General features: G+C 25.0%; 1 protein-coding gene and 1 long non-coding RNA gene across 2 annotated transcripts; both read right to left on the reverse strand.

The window, feature by feature from the left end:
* Positions 1–1,942: 1,942 nt before the first annotated feature.
* Positions 1,943–17,256, reverse strand: LOC145834588 (integrator complex subunit 15-like). The gene is made up of 10 exons (XM_082942059.1): positions 17,168–17,256; positions 12,943–13,032; positions 7,814–7,947; positions 6,617–6,701; positions 6,042–6,202; positions 3,956–4,094; positions 3,532–3,735; positions 3,176–3,356; positions 2,662–2,701; positions 1,943–2,385 (listed from the first exon to the last, which is right to left on the reverse strand). The coding sequence occupies exons 1-10, from the start codon at positions 17,219–17,221 to the stop codon at positions 2,322–2,324; spliced, it is 1,152 nt and encodes a 383-aa protein (XP_082798185.1). The 5' UTR covers positions 17,222–17,256; the 3' UTR covers positions 1,943–2,321.
* Positions 17,251–22,714, reverse strand: LOC145834589 (uncharacterized). Its single transcript, XR_014369788.1, has 2 exons — positions 22,680–22,714; positions 17,251–17,681 (listed from the first exon to the last, which is right to left on the reverse strand). It is a non-coding gene; the product is annotated as an uncharacterized LOC145834589 (long non-coding RNA).
* Between the last annotated feature and the right edge of the window lie 1,443 nt (positions 22,715–24,157).

The raw sequence follows: 24,157 nt of genomic DNA on the forward strand, positions 1-24,157 counted from the left end.
CTATACAACAAATCTAAATAATTTTCACAATTATATGTGTTTAAACACTATAGAGTTTAAAATTAAGAAAAATTACTTTACTTAAACGTAATGCTTTAAAGTAAAAAAAAGTTTTAAAAAGTAGTCCATTAATTATTATATGAGTTATAAATATTTATAATTGCTAATATGTAGTTTATTGGAAACAAGAAATTGTTAAAAAAGTGGTCTAAAAACCATATTATAAAAAAATTTTACGGCTATTGGAACATAGCAAGAACGTAAACTTATTTTACAAGATGACAATATTCCATTTTCCTACTTACTTGTATGAAATATTGAAGTATAACTTTCATAACTAAACCAATTGCCATTTTGTAAAATAAAATGTAGATTAGGATACACTCAAGTCCCATGGAGATATTTAAGCGGATCAGTGGGCAATAAGCAGTAGAGGATATAAATTCAGTAGAAAATTGTTGTTCAGTATTAACCTTATCAAAATATAGACTTACAATTAGATTTTTTATCTAAAGTATGGAAACATTTCTTTCATAACAAGTAAATCCTCAAAATGTACTTTATTGCTACTATGGATGACAGTCACGCTAACCCAGCAACCTAATAATGAAACTGGTGTGCGTAAAAACTTTTTTCTGTGCACTGCATGTAAAACAGTTGTTGGCAAAATAATAAATAGATAGTTTTTTGTTCATTAAACTCTATAATTTATTTAAGGCCTTTGAAATAGTTGACATCGTAAAAAGTTGCTCTCGTACTCATTTTATGTTTTCCAATACTATGTTGAAAGTATTTATAAAAAACGTATGGTAAAAAAAAAAACTAAAATGATTAGCAATGTGTACATCAGGATTTCCTAAACTTATATTTAATATTGACCCCTTAGCAGAAGTATAAAAAATAATCGCCCCTCAACTATATTACTCTATTTCTAGTTATTTAATCACTTACTTTTAACCATCCCGCTAGTTATTGCCCCACCATACCAAAAAATACTTCAAGGGAAGTGATATCGCCCACTTTGGGAAACCGAGTCTTGTATCTTTTTCTTTGTTCTATATTTTACATGATCTAAATGGAAACGTTATGAATACAAAAACTTCAAAATTAATTCCCCTTAATAGTGATTGCTCCCCGACTTACCTAAATTGCCCCCTTTGGGAAACCCTGATGTACTTCTATCAGGAGGGAAATTTTTTAACTTGAAAACAGAATGATTTAGTTGATAAACTTTAGCAACCTTGATGTACAACTAGTGACCCAACGAATTAGCAAATTAAAATCCGGCACGTTTTGTTGATAAATAAATTTGGAAATAATTCACGATTACATTGATATTCAACTCTGAAAAGTACATATCAAAGGAGTTCATAATAGAAACTATTTTTTTTACTACGCTTCACTCAAATTTACTCTAGGTCTACTGGGCCATTGAGTGTTTTTTAATTTAAATTCATATTTTAGTTTTAAATTTACATAATATTTTTTAAGAATAAAACAAATCGACCGAATTAACAAATATTGGAACATAAGTGACCAGTAAACTACAATAAGTTACACAAGACACACACTTTCAAAAACACTAAATATATTTCAAGCAATTCTCTTCAGTAGAGTACAATGCTAACAAATAATAAGATTTTACACACTTATATAATAACCAAGTAAACATAAAGTAATCAAGAGATAAATGAAAGACAAAAGCAATTAGTAAAAGTTAAAACCAAATAAGTCCAACATTTGTTAGCATTGTACTCTACTGAAGAGAATTCCTTAAAATATATTAAGTGTTTTTGAAAGTGTGTGTCTTGTGTAAATTATTGGAATTAACAAATCTTAATAAATAACAAACATTTAGTTGTTTGAAAAAAAAGAAGTATTTAAATAAAAATTCAAATCTCATCAACAAATTTAGGAATACTTATCATATGAAGTACAGCTTTTGTAGTATTTTAATAGTGTTTATTGAAAAGTATAAACAAAAACAGTTTTTTTTCGTTATAATAAAAAAACACAATAAGATTAGCGCCTAAAAAAGTATAGTATTACCGATAATAATGTTTGATGGTGAGAAGTTTTTTTTTGAAAACAAATTTCTAATTAATTCAAACAGATGTTTGTTGTTGTGTATTTTAAAGAATATTAAAAGTTTTAAATAAAAACGAAAATATAGTAATGAATATAACCGTGTAAGAATTTTCTAAAAACACTCTACAAACTGAAACTAACAAAGCCACTATTTTAGTTTCAAACTGTTTACTCATAAAACAATCGAAACTTAAAATTTATCTTTTGTCATTCAACAAACTATAAGAATAATTTCAGTCAACTTCCATTTTTTCTATTTCCTTCTCATCTTTTTGTTTTAATACTAATTCAAGTAATCTAAACAAAAAAAAAATTAAGCAATTATAATTTGGCCAGAATTATTAGATTGCAAGATTTAAAACTAAAACTCTACTTTGTATACTTGTATATTTTAATGTTTTATAATAAAAAAAATGTATAATAAGTAAAAGTATACCTATTTATAACTTTTTTTTTTTAATTTGTTTTTTTTTTGTCTTAATAATGTTAACTTACACAAAACTTAAAAATAAAAAACGTCCGTATAACCAAAAAGGGTCTTATAAATTTATATATAGACATAAAATAACTTACGTTGTTTTTGGAATTCCATCAAAAAGGTCCGCTAGTTTATCTAAAAAATAAAATGAGGTCAGTAATAAGCAACAAAAAACTTTACATTGCTGCATAATTACGAAATTAAATACAAAAATAAATAGCTTATGTACAAATATAAATAATTTTTTTACTGAACACTGTAAAATTTAGTTTAGTAGTTATTGTTGAAAAAAATAGTAATATTAAATACACTTAAAAGAAATAAGCAGACTATCAACACGTACAACAACTAGTCTCACTGCAAGAAAAAAAAATCATTAGACAGTATAAAACCAAAATTTCTAAAAAAAATATTTCAATTTATTTACGCTTTCTTACTTTAGTTTTAAATTGATTAAATCATACTTGAGAGTTTTCGTCAAACCAAATTAAGTTGAGTACAGCTAATTTTTTTCAACAGAAAAATTACTGACATTTTAAATGAGTCTATACGAGCAGACAAATAGAGGTAAATAAATTTTAAATTTCTTAAAAAAAAGACTTTACTAACCGACTGTTAGGTCGGTGACCTTGGACGTCATGGAAACTTGCACCAGTTGGACCAGCTTGTTTACGACGTCCTCGGTGTCCTCGCAACTGGTGACCATCTGTCCCACCGTGTTCACCAGCATCTCTATTTCGTCCCTGTCCCACAAAACCGCTTCTTTTTTTGCGTTTTCGTTTTTTCCAGCCTGCCATTGTAAACTTATGTTTTATGTTCTCAACGGGGTGCTTTGTATTGGAAAAGTCAAAGTTACTTTTATATAGCACTTTTTCAAAAATTTTATAACTTTTCGGTTCTCAATATTTCTTTTCCAAGTAGGTACATTTGAAAGATTTTTAAGTTACGCTTTCACTAAAACATACCGCACAGTTTTCTGCAAAATGTCCCATTGAACGCAGGCAGGCGTTGAGGAGCTTCTCGGCGGCTCGGTCGTACTCACCCTTGTCATGCAGCTGGCAGAACGAAGACTTGACGCACCACGCCGCTAGTGGCGGGAAGCAACTGTTTGGTATTTGATCGCTTTGATTGGCTGTTCTTTTCAGCACCGTGCGCCATAACTTGTCCATCTTTAAATATGAATAATAAGTGTTTGTTAAACAGGAACTATTTTTTACGTAAAAATACAAGTTTAAAATGTCGAAACTATTCTTGTAAACAAAAAGGTACCACAGCATTACTACAAACGAACAGCTTTAAAACTTATCTTTTATCAGTTTTTCTCATACTACAAACTGAAGCATTTTCAACATACAAACTTTAAAGTAGTTTAAATACCAGTGCACATACTTTCAAAGAAATGTAGTAACAAACAGATAGTTCTTCATCAATTATGTTATAGAAGAGTCTTAATAAGTTTAACATTGGCCAGCTTTTTGCTATCATTTTCTCGGATTTTATGTCATTTTCCTTTTCGTTTATTGAAGACCTGTATATAAAACTTTTTTAAAATTAAATTAGTAAATAAATACTTGTTAATGTCTTAAATAACAGATTAAGAATTTATATAATATAAATTTATTAATAACTTTCAATATTTCTTTAGAGTACCAGAGAACAAAATTAGTGTATACCACAAGGTTGCCAAAGTTTTTCGTAAGTTTCTTTAAGGTTAAAAAAAAGGTTTTTGGTCCATTTTTAGTATAAAATTTAACTTAAGGTAAAAAAAACTGTCTTAAATAGCATAAAAACATTGAAACGATACTGTAAAGCTGCTTTAAATGTGTTACTAATGAAAAAAAAAAATATACAAAATGCTTTATATTCTTATGATAGACTTTTTGTTTCTAATCGAAATTTAATTACGTTTTATGTAAAAATAGTTAAAATTTACAGATTTTTAAAGGTTTTCTAGCAATTTTTGTTCGAAATTCAAATTACAAGTTTCTCAAATTACAGGTTTTGGCAACCCTGATAACAACAAAATCATTCTGTAAATATAATAGACTAATTTGTTATTCGTTTACATAGTAAAGAAATGGAAAACAATAATTGTATCAATATAAACGAATTTTACTTCTGTTTGTTTACGAATACATTAAGTTTGAAATACAAAATTTACTCATTTTTAGGTATACTAATGTACTAAAAAATTTAACAAAATTACATAACAAAAAACAAAGTGAATTTGTAACTTATAGAATAAACAATTGCATTATTATTTAATTACATGTTTGTTAGTAATATTTAAATTCAAATAGTTTTAAAACTGGTTTTTGCTGGAGGTCTACAAGGTATAATAGTATGAAAAATTTACGAAGTTATAATATCAAGATAGAAAAAATCATAAGAATTAAAAATTACCTATTTTTCATTTAAAATAATATAATTTAAAGCAGCGAAAAATCATTACCAACATTTGGGCTCCTTTTTAATGACAAAAAAAACTTGATTAGTCAAATTTATAAAGTTAGTACATATGATGTTTTTCAATGGCAGCTTTTGGTGCACTCGAAAACCATATTAAATTTTATATGTGAGGGATGGTTTTAGCTAGTAATTACATAATTTTGAAGTTTTGCTTCTATTATGTACATACACTAACTTTCAATGTACAAATTAAAGTATTAATTAAATTAGGAACAAAACAAACATCACAACAAAATTAATTCTGTTTGAAAAATAAAATATAGGTTTGTTGCTTTTAGAATTAAGGTAGGAATCGTTTTTAATTGGTGGGCCTGTTGATGAAAAATTAAGTACTTGGCGAGCATTTAAATTTTATTGAAACATCGATAATTACCCAACTTATTGCCACAAAAAAGCTAATTCTATGTGGCTTTTTGTTTACTATAACTAGTGTAAATTTAAAAATTTGGTTGAAAATTAGGCGGGTCAGATTCCGCTTCAATTTTGTAAAAATTGTTTGCCGTTCATTTTCACTCCACAGGTCACATCCCTTTTTAGAGCCTTAACAAGGACATGTATTGAAGATTTAAAAAAGTTTCAACGAAAAGTTATTATAAACTTTACAAACTATAAATCCTGAAAATTCATAGGATCATAAGTTATTAAAATTTGTAATTAGAAAAAAAAACTATATCAGAAAGGTGTAAACCCTACCAAGTACAGCAAAATATAATGATTAATATTAAATTTATTTATTTACACAAAGGCAACGACGTTTCACCTCTAAGGAATCTTTAGGCCTGCAAAATAAAATAAAAATAAGACGTAATTTGTGTAAATAAATAAATTTAATATTAACTTTGTCTCCGAAATTAGTTTTGTTGAGACCTGTTGTGCTTAAGGAATACTCCTTTCATATACCAAAAAATAATGATTGTAAAAACTTTCACTGATTTATTTAGATTAGGAATATATAACTAATTTTAGAAGCAAATGAAACAATGAGTTTCTTATTAAAAAACCTTACTTCATGTCATAGTAAGAGCACGCTGCCGATATTAAGACGCAGGAAAAACGAGGACACTTCCTCATTATTTTCTGCAAAATTTCGAAGCCGTCAGGTTTCAGCAACAAGAAGTCCTGCACAATAGCATCAGCCACCGCCATCGAGTTGCGTTTTTCTTCTTTCTGTGACAAAATGATCTTTTCTAATTTTTCTTTCATGCATAGAACCATTTTGTTACCACTAATTATATTTCATTCATGATGCTTAATTACTAATATTGTTTAATGTAAAATTTAAAAAAACACTATCTAATCAATCTTATCATAATATGTAAGCTAGAGCTAGTCTAAAATTTTAAGAACAATTATGCATCTTATAACTAACTATATGACTACGTAAGAAAAATATAAAGAAATCCTTTAATATACGTAAATTTCAGCATTTCAGGATGACTAATTAATTAATCTTCATTCAAAATTATATTTAAAGTGTCATTAAAAAATAATCAGTAACAACTTAAAAATTTATTACAACAAAAAACTTAATAAATATACGCATTTTAATCATTTTATAAAATTTGATAAAAAAAAAAAAACTTTCATCCATAAAGCAACGCAGTCCAAAATTTCTACTTGATTTAAACATATGGACAAGGAAGTAAACTTGCAAGCGATCTTCAACCTAAAATTAGACACTTAATAAAACAGATATTTTTAAATTTACTGCAACTTCGAATAATTTTTTTTCCAGGTAATAAAAAGTTACAATGTTTTCCGTTTAGTAAACATACCACTTAGACCTAAAAAATCATATGAAAGTTTAATTGCAGCCTAAAAACGGTGATAAAATGTTTACTAAATTAAAAATGTTATTGGACAAACAAACTGTTTGGTATATTTTTTCAAAAGATAAAAAAAATAAGTTTTGTTTCCAGATGAAGATAAGTTATGTACCCAATTTCGGGCTTGTTTTAAATAACTAAAATGTTAATAAGAACAGATAATCAATTTACTACAACAAATTAAAAAATACAAACAATCTAAATGAATACAGCTACTAGTAACTTGTTTAGTGACGAAAGAATCTTTTAGTTTAAATCAAATTAAAGAAGAGCAAATGCTTGACATGATAGATTGAAATTTTATTAATATTTATATATTTATAACTAAAACTATTTATTCTACTTGAATATTTTACAGAAAAATAGCTGGACTACTACATATAAAACTTAATTTTAGAAATTAGCTGGTGACTTTACAACGTCAAACAAATTATTAGCCAGTTAAACAAAACTTGGCTTTATAGAAAAAATACAGGAAAAAAAAACTCATATAAATTTTATACAAGTCCAAGGAAACAGTAGTGCTACAAAATAATATTACAAGCTAATAAATATAACTATGAAGTTCACAAATTATTATTCATCTAAAAGTTTAATTATAATACTTTGTTATTTTGTACAATTAATTTTGTAAGTCTTAAGTTATCGACTTTTATATCAATCAAATAAGTTTAAATTTGTTAATGAGTTTTTATAATTTTGACTATGCTTGATGTTTTCTTTATGTTTATTTTTTGTTGAATATAAATGTTTTTGTTTTCATTATTCTCATTGTGTGTCTTGTTTAAGTAGCTCAGATTTTGATGCCGGAGTCCAACATTGCACAATAAACAATATATGCAATGTGTGACAGATGTGTAATATAAGTTAAGATTTTTTTAGTTTAAACAAAATGACTGATTATCTTCTAAATAATTTTTTAATGAACTAAATGAGGCAAAAAAAAACTCACTTTTGTGATATTCGTTTGTCCATGGTAAAAATAAAATCAAACACTCGATACCTATCATAGCCACTCATGTCTTTAGAGAAAAACTTTACTAATTCTAGACTGAGTTCAAGTTCCCACACCATTGCTCTTTCGTTCTGAAAAGCAAACCTTAAATTTTATAAATTAAAAAATGAAAACCTTAAAGGTTCAATAATTATTAAGCATAAAATAAAAGTATTTTACTAAACAAATAATTGGTTTATTTATTTAATAAGTAAGTTTTACTAACCAGTTATTTTTTTAGTTCAAATTTCATCCTCAAAAATTATTTAGTCCTATAATATGTTTTGCTTTAAAAAAATTTAATTTGTTTTTGTCAACTTTGTATAATTCTGATCGAAGTACAATTTTCATTAAAAAAATTCTTCTATACAGTGTTTTAATTATTTTTTATTTTTTAAACTAATTATTAAATTAGAAAATATTATTGTTTTTTGTAATTACACTTTTAAGTCCTCTTTCGGTATGTTATCCTAAATCATAAAACAATCTTATATATAAACATGTAAAATTTAAATTCAACACCAACTAAAATTACAATAGTAATATTCTTAACCTAAAAATGAGTTAAATCACTATAACTGTAAAAAGTAAATTTGAATCTATAGTGAAGATTAAAATATAGTACATCCTCACTAATCTGGTCATGTTGGGCAAGTTTATTCTGTAAGTATGACCAGATTAGTCTTTGGCTGGAAATTAACAAAATTTTTCATTCTAATTTACCTTTTTTATGTTATGAAATCAGGATTGCCACTTGCTTTTTCAAAAATTTCCAGGTTTCCCAAATTTCTTCCAGGTTTTTAAAAGTACACATTTTTGGGTCTATTTTTAGTTTAAACTTAGGTTTAAGGTAAGAAATTGTGTTAAATAGTATGAAAACATTGAAAAGATACTGTAAAGCCTTTTTTTATATGTTTTTTGAAATAAAAAAAATTGATGATGACAAAACTCTTTTATTTATATGATAGATTTTTTGAGTCAAATCGAAATTTTACTACTGAACATGTGAAAATTGTTAAAATTCCAGGTTTTTCAATTTTTTTCAAAATTTCTCAATTTCCAGGTTTTTCTAGTTTTTTTAGCCTAAATTGTCAAACTCCAGGTTTTTTTTTCAAGTTTACAGGTAAAGTGACAACCCTGTGTAATGCATCTAATTCTACTGTATACTAATTTTTTTATTTTTTTTGTAAATGAAATTCATTTACACTTTTTAACGAAAAAAACAATTAAAACAGACAACAAACAAACAAAAAATCTTTGATGAACAACACAATGTAATAAAAACAAATCACAACAAAAACAATTAAATTTATACTGGAACTTGTGCTGAAAAAGGAAAAAAAAACGGAGGTTTGTTTCATAGTGTTTTATAATTTTTTTTGCTGAAAACTCATTGAATTGGACAAGTATGACACCCGATCTGGTGTAGCTTTTGGTTGAAAACAACAGTAGACTATGTAATCATACTTTTTTTGCATGGCTTCATTGAGAGAAAAGTTATGGAAATTTATGTAGACTTGTAATTATAATTAACACATTGTTTTCATTACAGGATTTAAGTTTAAAGTGAACTCATTGAATTTAGCCAAGTTAATTAAACCTCAATTAATTAAATCTACTTCTTGTGTACTTTTGACTTTATAGATCACAATAAAAGTTTTCGACTTAATAATAAGGATAATGATCAATTAAAATTTTTAAATCTTATCAAAAAACAATGTTTAACTCGTTTGAACTAAATTAAACAAGTTCATCAGTTGAATAAAACCTGTATTTTTTTAATATAAACATGCAAGAAGAAATTAGGCTAAGCTTGAAATAAAACTAGCATTTATGTGAAAAAAAAAAAACAAAATAAAACTTATAGTTTAAAACTATTAATTTAGAAAAATCATAATATTACCAGGTAGTTAATGTTAAGGTTTTAAAAAGCGTTATTTTAAATCTTAACAAAAATTGATAAATACATGCCTATTTTAACTTGTACAAGCAAATACTAAAACCAAAAAAAGTAACCAATTTCAAAGTTTAAAATTTAAAGTGCTTTTAGATTTTATAAGACTAACTTATAATTAAGTACAATAATATAGTTGAATTTTTTAAACAGTAAAAGCAGTAGTTCAGTCTAGTATTTTAGTTGTAAGACTTTATATTTTTTGTTGTACACAAATTTCACAAGCCTACTAATTGTAAGTAGGTTTATTTTTTAAGTTTAAAAATTTATAATATTATTAAGTAGCTTACATTTTAATAACCTTAACATGAACTAACCTGGTAATATTATGATTTTCCCAAATTTATAGTTTAAAACTATAATTTTTATTTTGTTTTCTACACATAAATTCCAGTTTTATTTCAAGTTTTAGTTTCAAGTATATTTTATTCAACTGATGAACTGGTTTGATTTAGTTCAAAAAATAGAAACATTGTTTTGTTAATAAATTTTAAAAGTTAGAATTAAATCTACTTCTTGACTAAAACTTTTTGAATTAGCAAGGGACCGGATTAGTGGGAGTCACATAAGTGAGGATGCACTGTAATAATAAAATAGTAGGTTCAGGGTTCGTGCGCGAAATTCCTTTTCATTTAGCCTGACAGAGACCAATTTAGCCTGAAATTTTTTCAAAGTAGAAAAAATCACCTTCAGAAGGCATTTTGGGTATCGGGGGTCTCAATTAGCAAATTAACACAATAAAAGTATTCCCAAAACTACTTTTAAAGAAAATAAAAATATAAATGAATTATTTTTCAACATCTATCAATCGCTTACCCAGCAACTTGAATATTTTTAACTGGTCATTGTAATTTCTGCTTCAATGAATTCATACCTTTATTAAATTTTGGGGCTTAGTTACATCCACCTATTATTACCCATATACAGGGTTCGTGTCAATTAGTACTTGAATTCGTCAATTATAAGTTACATGACTGGACCAGAAGCTTTTATTAAAACAGAAATGTGGATAAGTCTGTAAAAGAAAAACAAAATGTAATTAAACACATCTCTCAAAAACTTTATGTTATCATTAAAGCATCTTAATTTTTAAAATAACTAATTAAGCTAATCATGATATTACATAAGTTATTTCAAAGAATCCTTTATACGAATACATAAAGAGAAGTATTAAACACATGATCTGGACTCTAAAACTTATCTTTTCATTAACAACATAATTTTGACAACAACAAGTTTATCATATACCTGTTTTTCAAATACATGCTTTTATCACTTAATTTGAACTTTTTAATAAAAAAAATAAATTTTAAAATAAGTTTCATTTTGCTAAATAAAATTATCTAAGCGTTATAATAAACTGAAACATTTAAAAAGAGTAAAATAAAAGTTACTATCAACTCATTAACTTTCAAAATATGATTCTACTACTTATGAAACTTATATCTTTAAGCTAAGTTTTAGTCTTGTGAATATCTCTAATAACTTTGAATGAACAGAAAATAAAATATATGAACCAACTGCTAAGAGTATTAATCTAAAAAGTGTTTGGTATAAAGCCTTTATATTAGAAATTAAAACAGTTTAACCAACTAAGTTCTGAAAAACAAAGCTCATGTAAACAAATTCAGACTCACAGCTAAGTTGTTGAACTAAACTGTAATGTTTAAACTGTACTTTTTTATTAATTTTTATAATTATGACGTATATAATCTACTAAAAACAAAATAATGAAGATTCTTAAAATTATTTTAGAGATTCAACAAAAGGTTTTAAGCACTTATTTTTACAAATACTGACTGATTTTGTCTTTAATAACTAAATCTTTATTTAGAAATAAATTCACATCTCAATTTATTCTTAATTAAAAAAATTTCATGCATTTGAACTGACAAAAACTGAGATTCTCAAATTTTTAAACATAAAAACTGATTTAGCCTGACGTTTTTCAACTTTTTTCAAAAAAACTGATTTAGCCTGACTTAGCCTGACGCGCACGAACCCTGTAGGTTATTTTTTAGGTGTTAAAGATATTTACAATCTAATTTTCAAAAATGTTGCAAAATAAGTAGTTATGAGTTCATAGAAAATACTTAGATTACCAAAAACTCTGATCAAAAAACATTAAAAAAAATTTAATAATATTTTTATAGAATAAACAAGATTACTAACTTTACAAATAGCTACACTTATTTGATGGCAAGTATATAAAGAAATAAATAAAAAAAACTGTAAAACATTTAAACTTAAATTTAAATAGGATTTTTATTCACAAGTGTTCAAGTTACATATTGTATATGTAATTTGATTTTACAAAACATTGAGTTACTAATAATATGGTCATAAGAGGGCTTCACACCTTATTTTATTTTTAAGTGATCTAATTTTATACAATTTTATGCTTGCTATCAGACCTTGTTAAATTGAGATTGAGAAATAAAAATTAAAGGTGATTAATTCAATAGGTTCCAAAAGGAGGACTCAATCTAAAAAAAGGCTACTTTTATTAAGAATAAACCTTCTCCTGATTTTTTTAGCTTATTATTTCAAGTTTTTACAGTAAGTCAATTACTAGTTTTAGAATGTTTCTGTATAAGTTTTCATTTTCTTGCATTTTAAAAATCTATTTTTTATCTATAGATCCAAAATTTATAATATTTCTTTAATTTTTAAATAATAATATTATAAATGTAAAACCACTTACAAAATGTTTTCTAAAAATTTGAAGTATCTAGCTCACCTAAAAGAAGATAAACTTTTAGTAAACTTTTGAAATTTAAGAAAGTTTACAATAAAAAAGTTATATTTATTCTTTTGTACTGGAAACTTTATACAAAAATGATTAAAATTAATTAAAATTTTTGTTGTATATAAAGATAACTGCTTGTATTTCGTATTATTAGCTTTAATATAGAAATCAATGTTAATGTTTGTAAAAGTAAATAAATATAGATCTCTTTATGACCTTATACTATGCATTCAAGTGTTTAAAAGACTTTAAGTAATGATTTAAATAATTAATCGAAGTTTATAATAACAACATGTATAAAATTTGCTAGTGACTGTTAAAATTAATTTTTAGAATAATAATTGAGTTAATTTTTTAATGTTGTTATAAAACTGTCAATCATACTTTATTTCCATTTGATACGCTTTCAAACTCAAAAAAATGTTGATTCATTGTATACTTGACATCTTCTACATTTTGCTTTGATCCTCTTTTCTGGCAAGTATAGTTATTAATAATTTAACATCTCAACAGGATAAATATAAGACTATTTTATTATGTTATAAATAAAACCAAACTTTAGAAAAATTTTAAGGTAACATTTTCAGCTTTGAAAGGTATTACAGGGTTGGGTTTTTTTAGGTCGTAAAAACCATCCTGAGTGACCAAAAATTATGTTAGTAACTTATACTTATCATCCTTAGCTTTTTATATTGTTAAATAAATTTTCTAACCTATGGCTTAACTAATTTTACCTCATAATCGTTTTCTTATAAGAAAATAAAAGCCGTATATATATAATTTATTAAGAAAGTTTCATTTCCTAATAAATTTTTTAAAAGCCCTTTAAGTGGGCTCTGTAGATAGTGATTAAGTTTAAACAATCACCTTATTTTCTATATATATATATATATATATATAACTATTCAAAAATATAAATTTAAGCGTTTGTTAACAAAAGTACCTAGCGAAACAAGTTCACTTGAATATATATATGCTCTAAACTAAATATTTGCTTAAACTATAAGATTTTTTTAAAGTTCAACCTTTAAATTAAAATAAACTTTGATTTAAAAAAAAGTATGCAGATAATTTTACAAATCCATGTAATCAATTTTCTGTCTAAACTGTTTCTACTTATCATAAATTATAATAATGATAAATATTAATTTGAAATTTTAAACAAAAGTAAAATGTTATTTATCATGTAGTGAAGAGCAAGCCACAAGTTTAAATCAGCAAGCGACTCTTTTGGTCAAAAATACTGTTCTGAGTGACCTTAAACTGTCATGAGTATTCATAATTTTTTTTAAATCCTTAAAAAAGTTTTTTAAACTTTTCAAAATTTATAACATTAAATTTATTTTACTAAATTGCTTATTAAAGAACAAAATATTGAAACTAAATCTTATTTAATATCCAGAAAAATATCTGTTCGGAGATTTTTTAAAATCTTAAAACTACCTTCAGTTTTTTATATAAAAACAAAACTATCTTGAGTCGACCTAAGAAAAAAAATATCCTCAGTTGCACTGAAAGTTTCAAATTATCTTGAGTTGTCTTGAGCTTGTGGCAACCCTGATTATTGTAAATTGCATATTTTATGATATAAACTATTAGGTGTAAATGTTAATACTATTACTCATTTTTCATGTGATTTGATGCTTATCTAATCCTCAGTTAGAGAAGGAAATAGTACTATAAAATTTAGGAAAAGAAGTGCACCTATTGTCAGAATTACAAAATACTTAAGTGTGAAGAGTAGCAAGACTTATGATTTTAGATTAATGCCTCTTTGAGGTATTATTTAGCTATTTTATGTTAGCATTAAATCGGTATTTTATTCATTCTTTCTTATAATTTTATTAGTTAAATGGTTGGTAATTTCATAGCTACATGAGGCCCTATGCCAATGGGTGTAATATTTTCCAAAATTTTTCAAGGGATAATAAATTCATCCTTTGCAGAATGACTCAGTCAAACCAAACTTTAATATATCAAATGGTTAAAAACTATTTGATAACCAGAAAGGCATATATAAATATGTATTATTGATTGTCAATGTTTCATTTATTTTATACAAACTTACCCTCTACTTAATTTAAGTATCTTTCACTTAATGAACAAATTGTATGTAGAGATTATACACTTTAACATAATTAACAAAATATAACTATTCAAAAATATAGGTTTAATCGTTTGCTAACAAAAGATCCTAGTGAAGTAACTTTACTGGAATATAAATAAAAACAAATTGTACAGTAATCTTCCCTTATTGTAGAAAATATTTATACAACTTCTTTATTCTACGCTTCTATTCTTTCATTACAGTAATCATTTTTTTACAGAACCCAGTTGAAATGTGTTGATTTGTTAACACACAGAAACATATGTTGGTACAATAAAGGCAGATTACTGTACAATTTGTTTTTAAACAAAATATATTAACTTTATTATTTACTTTTACAATTCTTTGCCATTAAATGACTAAAATTTAATTAACATCATTATTATAGTCTTATTGATATCAATTAATACAAAATTAATAAATAATAATTTTGTTAGTTGTACTCGTATGCACAAATATTGGTAACTATTTAATGTTTATATTACTAAAAAATATTTTACATTTTTCTTTTTAACTGGAGACTCGGATGCAGGTCTACTGCTCTGTAAGAAGAAACAATATTTTTTTATTTATTTCAATAGCACTTATAAATTTAAGTTTTGTTTATGGCAACAGCTTTTAAAGATTTGTTTTTTAACTCTCTTACTTATATACTAAATTGTTAAAATTCAAATAAATTAGAAAACTGTTACGAGGTCATTGATATTAAACATTTTAATTATACAAAAGTTTATGGTTGTTATGATATTTATACAAAAATGTTGGTTTAATTGGCAGAATTTATTTAGTTTAATTTTTATAAGTGAGAAGAGGTGATTTTGATGCAGATCTAGGTTTTTAGTAGAAAAAAAACAATTATTTTATTGTTTGCTACAAAAATACATGAACAATTTTTGTAACAACTAATGTTAAGGGCATGAGGATCTTTTATTTTTTATTTTAGTTTAAGTAACTTTTAATACATGAGCGATCAAAGTTTGAGATTTTCATAGGGTTCTTATAATAGTCCCATGTTAAATGGCTAAAATATTTTTAAATAAAAATTGTCAACTTCTAACCTTAACAATTTAAAAAATATCTATTAAATAGATGATTAAGTTTTTAACTTATTTCTAATAAACAAAAAAGTAGATTATTTGTCATAATATTCCTACTTCATTAAATTTAGTCAGACAATAAGACATTTTTTAGTTTTGAAGTTTTTGACAAAAACTGAGGCCCAAAGTTTGTATTGGAAAACTTTTACAAAAATTACTATGTCTCATAAGTAAGTTAAAACTTTTATATGATAAGAAAATTGATCCTTATACTATGAGTTTTCATTTAAACTTTCATGCTAATCTTTGTAAGAAAATGTGTTAAATTCCCAATGCCTTTAATTATTTGTATATAAAATATAATAAAATTACTTAGTTTTGGGTTTTATATTTTAAATGCTTTTTTAAGTTTAAAATAAATAATTAATTAATGCTATAAGATAATAACTGGTGATTTTGATTCAGTTAAATTAATTATAATAAAAAAAAACTATAAATTTTTAACTTATGTCACTACAGCTATTAAAGAAAACTATCAGTTACTAAGTTTATAACATTTCATAACAAATAAAATTATAAGGTCATTGATACTAAACATTTTCTTTAAATATTTTTTTATTGCAATGATACAAACACAAATTGATAACAATTTTTTTTTAAAGTTTTGTAAAGATATGTTTATGTTTTTAATTGAAATATAATTTTGGTATAAAAAAATTGCTTATTATTAGTATACTGATCTATGCTACTTTTCAAATTCATTAAACATTTAAAATAGTAGGCTTGTTTATATAAAATGATGCTGATGAAAAAAGTCATTGGTAATCATTATGGTATAAATATTTTTAAGTAAAATTGAAGTGAAAACTGGATAGTATTTTGATAATCTTTATTTATTATTATTAGCGTATTGGTAAATCTACACATGTTAATATTTTAATTAAAGATTAAAAGAGCCTATACAAATTCATACTTCTATTTTTGTTTAAAGATATAAAAATATTTTTGTTTACCTTATTTGTAGTACTAGTAATAAAAAAATTTAAAATCAATAAAAATTAAGCTCTTGAACAAAATTTAGATTTAAAATAAAATTATATTGAAACTGAATCAGCTAGTCCAAACTAGTCTGAATCAGCCTGAGTTTTTCAAATTCAAACTAGCCTGAGTTATTCTCAGACATTTGATAATTTTAAACTATTCTGAGAATCATAAGTGTGTGGAAACCCTGTTATTAGAAACAAAACCTAATTTTTACAATTAATGTTTAGAGGTGTTATTTAAGTATAGAAAATAAAGACGTATAAATGATAGTATGAAACCACTTTTCAACTCAAAAATATATCTGTTTGCTTTATACTTAAATTAAAATATTAGTAAGTCTACAGATAATATGCCAAATAATTTTGTAAAAAGTGTCAACTTGTTCGAGAAAACAATAATACAAACAATGAAACCTACTAACAGTGATCAAATCTTCAATTCCTTCAAGTATATTTAACACACTTAAACTTCCCATCAAAGTTAGTTTTTAAAAAACTATCTAAATCTACTAAAAAGATTGAATTAGCTTAAAAGTTTTTATATAATTTTATTTTCTGAATTTTACCACAGAACAAAATAACAACGCTAAAATTATCAAAAATGTAAGCAATTTTACTAAGTTTTAATAACAAAACTAAGTTTGTTAATATAATTGTTCAATAAATATTGTTTTCCCAATGCCTAAGAAGTTTCACTGATTTTGTTTTTTCCATTTTGCAAATTCTTTAATGTTTTCACTTATAACTGTTTTTTCTTCTTCTTTATCAATGTCTTTATGTCTTTGTAGTTCGTGTTTTTTCATAGTTTCTCTCTGATGGAAGAGGTTTAGCATTGGAGAGTTTATCATGTAATAAACTGCATTAGGGATACCAAGATATGTCACCATTTTAAACATTTCCCATTTTAGACTGACCATCTTATATCAAATATCAAATCTGCAATATATTTTTTAGTAACAGTTCAGTTTTTCTCAGAAGTTATTTTCCATGATTATTACAAAAAAATCTAAGCAAATTAGAAAACTATTATTAGTATTATAAAGGTACAAAAACTATTTTTAATGGTTTGGACTACCTATTTTCTAAAAAAATAAAATACAAATGTAAAAATAATAAAAACTGGTGAAACTAGGGCATGAAGCATATACCTTAAATTAAATATGGAGGTCGAAGTCTTTATTGAACATTAATATTGGTTTATTAACAACAGATGAAAATATAGAAATAGATGCCATTTTTTACATATACAAAAAAAAAACTTTTGAGATATAGTCATTTAGTAAAAACTTTTTTAAACTGTATACAGAGTTTTTGCGGAAATTAAAAAAAAATTAGTTTGATATTTCAAAACTTTGTCCGATTTAGCCTGCTTCCTCTAATGTATTTGTTTTGAGTACGTACTTCTCATTAAATACACATTTTTTTGAGTTCGCATTTCTAGTATGCATGTTTTGAAAAGTACGCACTTTCATTAAAAGCATATTTTAGTACACATCTTTTATTAGTTACAAATTTTTAAACCAAGATAAAAAACTTCTGTCAGTATTCTTTTTTATTAAGACTAAAAAATTTTAGTTTCTAACTCTTTATTAAGTAGCTGCTGTGTTTAGAATGTGTTAGTCTTGTTAATAACTTCAATAACTTTTAATAAACAAAAAGCAAAACACATTGTTAGTAAACTGATATGAGTTTTAGTCTAAAGTGTATTTGGTATTAAGTTTATAATTTAGGAAATATAACAATTAAACTATCTAAGCTTTAAAAAAGATAGCTGATGTAAACAGATTCAAACCAACAGCTAAGTTGTTTTAATTCAACTGTTAGGTTACATGACTATTCAAATTAAGGCCATAGGGGGGGGTCCAACATTTATTTTACAAAAATTAAATTTGGCTTTTAAATGAAAGCTTTAAGTACAAACTACAAGCCTGTTTTTATAGAATTGAAAAATATCATTTAACTTTTGAGATATTTAATTTTTTTTTTAAATTTTCCACTATAAACGTATGGACAGCAAATTTTTTGGGGTCAATTTTCTTGGAAATTTTAAAATTCACTAAAAATCTATCTCCTCCTTCATTTTTCAAGCAATCTTCTTCAAATTTTCAGGAAACGTTCCTTATAATAAAAGAAAAAAACGTTACGTTAGAATCTTAGTATTTAAAAAAAATAAAATTATCAAAAAAATTAAAAAAAAAGTGTTTTTTTTTCAAAAATGAACATTTTTACAAATTTTTTTTTTAATTCCAAAGTAACGTTTTTGTTATTGTATAAAGATTAGATTGTGAAAGTTTGAAGAAGATTGCTTGAAAAATGTAGGAGAAGATAGATTTTAAATGAAATAGTCTTTTTTCGCTGTTTTAGTTTTCCCTTCCCATAGGGAACCTATTATGCGGCCCGACTTTGACTGGTCATATCTCAAAAAATAATTTTATTTTTTAAAAACAATAAAAAGCATCTTGAAGATTAGAAAAAACTCTATAAAATAAGATCAACTTGTAAAAAACATGATTTACCCCCCCCCTCCTATGGCCTGAAGTTAATTCAAATTCCTACAATTCAAATTCTTAAATTTTGTTTAAATAAGCTATACCTCTAAATATAAATTGTAGTTGAGAAAAATGAAAACAAGTACCTAGATCTGATTAAAAAGAATACAATTATGAAAAAAAAATTATAAAACATTGTTATAATAAAACTTTATTAAGAGAATACTAGAAATATTTATTTTTAAGTTTTCAAATTTGAATTTGAAAATTATAAAAAATGCACACATAGGTCTGATTATTATAATCATGATGGTGAAAAAAAAATAATAATTGAGTTTTGCTTTTTAAATCAGAATTTAAATTGTTGGAATTTGAATTGTCAAAAATAAATCGTCATGCACACCAACTGTAATGTTAAAACTGTATAATTCTTAATAAAATTTCATAATTATGAGGTATATAATCTACTCAAAACAAAATAAAAAAGATACTTAAATTTCTATTAGAAACTAAAAAAGTTTTAAGCATTTGTAACTAAATTTATATTTAGAAATAAATTCACATCTCAATTTAATCTTTGAAAAATACTTTCAACTTTTTAATCAAGAATTTTTAAGCATTTGAACTGAGAAAAACTGAGATTCTCAAATTTTTAAATAAAAAAACTGATTTAGGCTGATGTTTTTCAAATTTTTACAAAAAAACTGATTTAGTCTATGCGCACAAACCCTGTAGTATAACAGTTATTTTTGAATAAAAACCACAGCTTGATAAAGTGTTCAGCTGTAAAACTTAGTACAGGGTTCGTGCGCAAAATTTTTTTCATTTAGCCTGACTGAGACCAATTTAGCCTGACATTTTTTTAAAATATGGAAAATCCCCTTTGGAAGTCATTTTAGGTATTGAAGGTCTTGATTAGTACTATTGTAGTCTACGACTTCAACCAGCTTTATCTCAAAAATGTTTTGAGATTTAAAAATCTGCAAAAAGCAACTCATAGCTCAGTTACAACTCAATAAAATAAGACTAAATTGTGAAAAAGGTGATTGACCCCCCCCCCCTCCCCCCATATGCCCTTAACATAACAAGTTCAGTGATTAAGTGTTATATCTAATCTATTACTAGGGTAAAAATTTAATATATATTACTAAACACAATTGTTCAATCTAATTAAGCACTAAGTAAAAACATTATAACCAGAAGATTTATAATAAAACAACGTGCATTAAAGATCACAAGTATTAAAATTCAAACAAACAGCCAAGTTGTTGAACTAAACTGTAATGTTTAAACTGTATTTTTTTTATGAACTTTCATAAATATGATGTATATAATCTACTCAAAACAAAATAATGAAGATTCTTAAATTTTTTTTTTAGAAATTCAATAAAAGGTTTTAAGCATTTATTTTTACAAATACTGACTGATTTTGTCTTAAATAACTAAATCTTTATTTAGAAATAAATTCATATCTCAATTTGATCTTAGAAAGATTTCTCAGTTTTGTTTAATCAAACATTTTCAATCATTTGAACTAAGAAAAACTGAGATTCTCAATTTTTTAAATAAAAAAACTGATTTAGCCTGACGTTTTTCAACTTTTTTCAAAAAAACTGATATAGCCTGACTTAGCCTGATTTAGCCTGACGCGCACGAACCCTGTTAGTAGTAACTGCCTTAATTTCTAATAAATATTTTTCAACATATGAACCTTAAACTTGAATTAATTTTCATGTTATTTCAGTTTTCACCACATACTTAAAAAGTTTTATATAAAAAACATTTTTGGCAAATTTGTCTTAAGTTTTAAAATTTATTAAAATTATATTTTTTTTTAATGTTAAGACCTATTTTTTATTTTTTAGGGACTGGTCTCTTTTGCACAAGAGTAAAAAAGTACTGGTTAAGGTGGGAACGGGTCAAAATTTCACAAAGACAAAATTACACAAAGGGTCAATTTTGCACAAAGACAAATTTGCAGGAGGAAAAAAATTGCACAAAGACAATTTTGCAAGGAGGGTTATTTTTGCACGTGGGTAAAAAATAAAAAAATATACAAAAATAAAACAGAAAAAAAAGACAATTTAGTATTAAAAAAAAAAAAGGTAAGGGTTAGGGGTAAAAGTGACAGTACAATTAATTAAATAATAGTTAATATTAACTTAACACCTAGAAAAATGGAATTTTACTATATGTATAATATAGCTCTTAGCAAGGTATAAGCTTTTATATATTATATATATAGAAGTTTGTACCTTGCCAAGTGCTCAGTCTTGTAAATGGCGTTTATATAAGTAAATACAATGTTAATAAACTACTATGAACTAAAAATGATTTGATACAAAGCTTTTAAATCAGAGAATTAAAAGTTTTAAACAAACTAAAAAGTTAAGTTTTGATAAATTTAAATGTATAATACTTTACAAACTTAAACTAATAGTAATTTGAAATCAATAACATACTTACAGCTAAAAAAAACTTAATACAGGTAAATAATTCTTGTTTAGTTAAATAAAAACTCTTATATTAAAACAATAAAATTACACAAACTTAAATAAAATTACATGCAGTTTCTATGATATATAGGTCTAGGTCTTTTACTCTTATACAGGTGCTCTCAATAACCATAATTTATAATAACAGAAAATGATTTAAAATGTATTTTATATCTATACCAACATGCAATTGTAATGACATAACATCAGCAATAATTTTCTAGCTAGCTGACTCCACTCATTTTACATTTAAAATCAAAAAAACTAAAAGTAAAAACAGCGGAAGAATTTGCTTTTTATATTAAAAAAAAAGTACAATTTTAAGGACTAAATTTACATAATTTGTGTAATAATGTTGTCATACTACATCAAAGGCAGTTGAAATGTCTTTAAATGTATGCTTATAATTGTAAGCTTTCATTTAAGGTATAAATTATAAGTGTAGGACATGTGTAAGTGATTTTATTACATTTTAAGTCAAAAAAACAAAAAAATATGTGAATTTTGGGGTTAAAATTATTTTTTTGGGCAGCAGTATTTTTTTTGGCAAAATATTTTTTAAAAGATTCTTCTTAATGAAGCAAAAACAATCAAATCATACGTACTCATAAATCAAGCAAACATCACCGAAGTCCTCCCTACCCCTAATCAAGGGTAGGGGTTAGGGTAAGAGTGATAGTAAAAAACAATCATGATCAAAAAAGGATTAAACAAATAAAAACAAATAGGAGAAAAAAAATATTGACCATGAGTAAGGGGTTACAGTGATTGTAAAAAAAATATATATTAATAAAGTTAATAAAATATTTATTAAAAAAAAAAAAAGCAGTTACAGTCTAAGGATAAGGGGTTAATAGTAATAGTAAAAAAAAGTAAATTTAAAAAAAGTAGTAATATATATCTTTGAAATTTAAAAAAATAAAAACTGAAAAAATAGAAAAGTTTTTTACCTGTGTAAATGTGTCTTTGTGCTTAAGTGTCTTTGTAAAAAAGTGTTTTTGTGCAAAAATGATCCTTTGTGCATAAGTGACTCTTTGTGACACGTACCCGTTTTTTTATGAAAAATTCTATAAATAATTAATAAATTTTAAAGGTTTTAACCAGTATTTATTTTGGATATTATCAAACAAGTATGAGATCTTTTCAGGGTTGCTGATTAAGCTGAAAAAAAATACTGAATTTTCCAAATCAAATTCTATATCAAGACCAATTCAAAAATACATAACCAATTACTTGTAAGATTTTAATTTAATCCTAAAATTCAATTAGACCCTGTAGAAAAGATGAATTGCAAAATCAAAATTATTTAGAAAATAACACTAGCAAAAAGCAGTGGGTAGTGATGATTAATTTTCTTATTAAGAGCATGTATATGTTAAACTTCCAGACTTTTTTTTTAAACTTCCATTTTTTCCTGACCTTTGTATTTTTATTGTTATTCCTGACTGTGTGGCAATCTTGTCTTTTTGCAAATAATGAAATTGACCACACAATCACCAACAACAGCATCCAAGACAATCTATGACCAGTTTGGTTCTCATTTAGACTCATGAGGCAGGAATAGTCCGGAGAAACAACTGTTGAAATCTAATCAAGCAGGGTTAATTGCATAAGCACTGAAGCAACTGTTTATGGGTAAAGTCACTCAGCTAAATTGTTTTTGTCAGCTTTTTGTAAGATTTTAGTCTGAACTTGTTTGATCTGTTTTAACCAGTATTTATTTTCCGACACCATCAAACAAGATAGATATGTTTTGAAGATAATGAATTTCACCCATTAACAACAGCATGACAATTTAATGGTGAAAATTTAGTTTTTATATGAAACTTAATTAAAGTGTGACTTTAGTGTAGTGAAAAAACTTTGGTATAGTTTTGGATGATAAGCTGAGTTGTAGGACTCATTAAAGGTCCTTCAAATCAAAGATATCTGGAATTGCTTTGATTTGTCAAAATTCTGGTTACATTAAGACCTACAACACTAAATTTAGTGTACTTTAGCTTGTTTTATTCACACATTCAATATGGTATATCTGCTTTAGGTGGTGTTACCAACAGCCTTTTAAATCAATTGTTTTTATGCAAAAAATAATTTCTAAAAACTTGAAAAGTTCCAATATGTATAAGAACTATACCACAAAAACAAGTTTTTGTTTGCTTTAATTTAAATGCCCTGCTTGAGTAATTGTGTGGCAATAGGCTAGAGTTGTTAAAATGCTAACATTGTTATGCCAACTGAAAACTGAAATAAAAAAACTTTAAAGATAGCCAAAATAAATACTAATTAATACCTTTAAGATATATCAACTATTTAAAAAATTTTTGATAATAACAGGGTTGCCACTTGTTTTTTAAAATTTTTTCTAGGTTTTTAAAAGTACACATTTGTGGATCTATTTTTAGTTTAAAGTTAAGTTTAAAATAGGAAA

Source organism: Thalia democratica, chromosome 4 (genome assembly GCF_965202585.1).
Source record: "Thalia democratica chromosome 4, ktThaDemo2.hap1.1, whole genome shotgun sequence".
Lineage (NCBI taxonomy): Eukaryota > Metazoa > Chordata > Thaliacea > Salpida > Salpidae > Thalia > Thalia democratica.